Source organism: Protobothrops mucrosquamatus, unplaced genomic scaffold (assembly GCF_001527695.2).
Source record: "Protobothrops mucrosquamatus isolate PMUCROS unplaced genomic scaffold, P.Mucros_1.0 scaffold_168, whole genome shotgun sequence".
In the NCBI taxonomy this organism is placed as follows: Eukaryota; Metazoa; Chordata; class Lepidosauria; order Squamata; family Viperidae; genus Protobothrops; species Protobothrops mucrosquamatus.
This window is the reverse complement of record NW_015386244.1, coordinates 1693912-1697135: the sequence shown is the minus strand read 5'-3', so window position 1 is coordinate 1697135 and position 3224 is coordinate 1693912. Positions and strand designations below refer to the sequence as shown.

The following is a 3224-nucleotide window of genomic DNA, read 5'->3' as shown; positions in this document are numbered from 1 at the left end:
CATCACCATACCTTCCTTGCACTCTCTTTGAGCTTCAGTGCACTGTGTGCAATTCATTGTGCTTTCCTCGCATCCTTGTTCTCTCCCTGAATCTCACCGTATCTCTCTCAGTCCCTTCCCCTCCAGCAGCAGCCAATTGCTGGCCTCCTGCTGGCTTCCACATTTGGAGTTGTGCTTTATAGACCCATCACTCAGAAATCCCAGCCCTAATTGCTATCATAAGTTGAGGACTACCTGTAATTATGCTAGACCTTTTTACCTGAGCTTTATGACATATCTGGATAAGGTGATTCTTGATGTTTTCACCAACATGAGAGTTTGTATAGATTGCACAGATTTTTAACCAGTATGAGCATATTTGCTTAATGTTTGTTTATTTATTTGGTTTCTATCCTGCCTTTGGTCAATTCAAGGTGGCATATGTAACTAGTGCTCCTGCCTATTTTCTCCACAATAACAACACTGGTAGTTGGGCTGAGAGAGAACAACTAACCCATAATAGTTATTATTATATATTTTTATAGATACATTTGTATTGTAATTATATAATTTATTTGTAATGTATAGTTTATTGTGATAAAAAGTACATGTCTATTGATTGTCTTTCCTATTTTATAATATTTAAATTTTCTCAGGTTATTTTGGATATGAGAACAAATACACTTTGCTGGAATCCCATGGAAGCTTTCATTTTCACTGCAGCAAATGAGGATTACAAGTAAGAAATACTGATTTTGCTTGCTCTCAGTTTTGACTGTTTTAGATATTCAGAAAGTGTGTAAGTGTTGATACATTAATAAATACTATTTTTAATTTGTTCCATAATAAATGTTTTCTTGAGGGATTACATTAAAAAGAGAATGCAAGCACAGTACAATCTGATTTATTAGGAAATTATTTCTATTAAAAATGAGATTTTAAACTTTAGCTGTAGTCTGAGGAACTATTTCTAATATTTTGTACTCTTTTTTGCTGAATGCAGATACTGGATATTGTTACTAACAAATTGGTAATTTAAAAAATTGATATAAATTAGAAATGTACATTACAATTACAAATAAAATACTGATCAAGACATTTAATCAGAAGCAGTAAAGGATCAAACATCAATGAAATGGATTTACCAACTCTCCCCAGGTGTATTTCTGAGAATACCTACTTCTAGAGAATCTCAAATTCAGAAAAACTCTACTCAATAATCAGTCATTTTCCAAATAAAAAAGAAACTGTATCCTGATCTAGCACTTGGTCTTGGTGGAGGGGAGCAAATGTTAGCCTGCATCTTTAGCTGTCAAATCTTGACTGGTAAGGAATAGTTGCTGTCAATACTTTGAGGCCAGGTTAGGAAATAGAAGCCATAAGAATTTTTGTAACTCCACTTTAATTTTACAGATATAATAACAGAATCTTGAAATCTTTTCCCCCTCCTATTTATGCCAAGGAAAATTAAAGTGGGGCAGTCTCAATCTCTTGTATTTACCAACTAAGCTGAGGATTTTCTAATGCCTGCTATTCACCTTCTTCAAGGCTATCTTCATACTCCTCTATAGTCACTGACCTCAGTTGCAAACCCACTTGGTTAGTCCATTGTGATCAACAAAGTAATCCATTAAAAGTGTATCAGATTCAAAAGTTAAAAACAACAGTTTAAACTGAGTTTAGAAATAGTCTATGACACAACATTGGTGCAGCAGGATTACATTAGTATCTGAATTGTCACATTCTGTATCAATTAAAAGTTTTGAACACTACAAGTAGCCGTCGACTATTCAGAGTTACGGTGGTGCTGAATGAATGGTGGTTATATATAGTTCTTATAGTTCTGGCCATCCCAGCAGCCTCATAATACATGATCATGATCTGGGTGTTTGCAATCTGTTCGCACTTACGACCGGTTGCAAAGCATCTCCCAATTGTGGGATCGCCATTTACAACTATCTCTGCCTGCCTCCCCAGAACGTCAGTGGGGAAGTTGGCAGGGAAGCTTGCAAATTGCTAATGTAAGTCTCTCCCACCTGCAAACCCCGCAGATACTCTGTGTTGGTGCTAAATTGGCACTTGCACATTCCTCTGTGCCCTCCCCAACCCTCACTTTGCCTCCTCTGCCTTTTGTGTGCCCTCCCTGACCCAGGTGGTGCCTATTGCACATCCTCCTGACTCATCCAGTGCCTCTTGTGCACCCCCCCCCCCCACTCTCCCTCACCCACCCGGTGCCTCTTCCACACCCTCTCTGATCTTTGCACATCTTTCCCAACCAGTGCTGTGCCTGTTGCACATCGAGAATTATCTGTATTCAGAAACAATCCACATATAACATTTCACATGTCACAATGCCTCAGATATTTAAGTATCTGAGTTAAACACTCTGTTTTATATTCTAAGTTCTCTGCTGTAATGAACTCTATTTTTTTCTAAATTGGCTATATATCAGGATTCAGCATAAGCTGAAAACTCAGTTGTCTCTGGGAAAGAGAATTGTGTCTTTTTATTTAAGTAGGAAGGCTCAAATTCACTTCAAGTTGAGTTACTTCATAGGCATATTTCAATGTAAATTTCTTGCCAACAAATGATTTATCGCCTGTCTTCTTCCAGAATGGTTTTTCATCTTTTCAATATAATTTTGGGATTTCCTAGAACGGGAAACTACAAGGAAATCGCTAACTAGATCCAGCCATGCTTAGCTTTTTGAGGTCAACCATAAACAGCTGAGTGCGCCACTTCACTGGGTTCTATTCAAGCAGAATATGAGAAATGGCAATAAAGTTTCCTTTTCTAATTTCAAAATAAGTGGTCCTCTGTCAAAGCAGATATAATTTCTTCTATGCCTAATGTTTACTTATGTCAGTGACGGCTTAAATATATTATTTCTGAACAAATTCAGGGGTTAGCCCAAAACCTAGCAGAATAGTTGAATTTAAGACAGTTTAACTTTTGATTATTATTCTGCTCACTTGCTTTTAATATGGAAGTGGTAGTATTCTCAGCTTCCAAGATCATTAATCAGTCCTAAATCAAGAACATTTTCATGATAATTTAGATACAGTATATTATCCCAAACAGATTTCAGCCATTTTTGTAAAAAATATTTTTTGATGAGGACTAGAGGCACTGTTCTAATAAGTGTCTGATATCCATAGGCACCAGGTGGTAAACCTCTACTTTACTACAACATTTGAGCAATCAATTATAAAGTAGTTAGAAGTAATACTTTTAGTTTTTCTTCT

The 3224-nt window shown here is 36.6% G+C and overlaps 1 protein-coding gene across 1 annotated transcript in view; it reads left to right on the top strand.

Moving 5' to 3' along the window:
• DCAF13 (DDB1 and CUL4 associated factor 13) overlaps window positions 1–3224 on the top strand; it is a 20718-nt gene that overhangs the window by 7774 nt on the left and 9720 nt on the right. The window contains exon 7 of the mRNA XM_015821995.1: window positions 636–718. Coding sequence (XP_015677481.1) covers window positions 636–718 — 83 coding nt within the window. The remainder of the gene's footprint in view (window positions 1–635; window positions 719–3224) is intronic.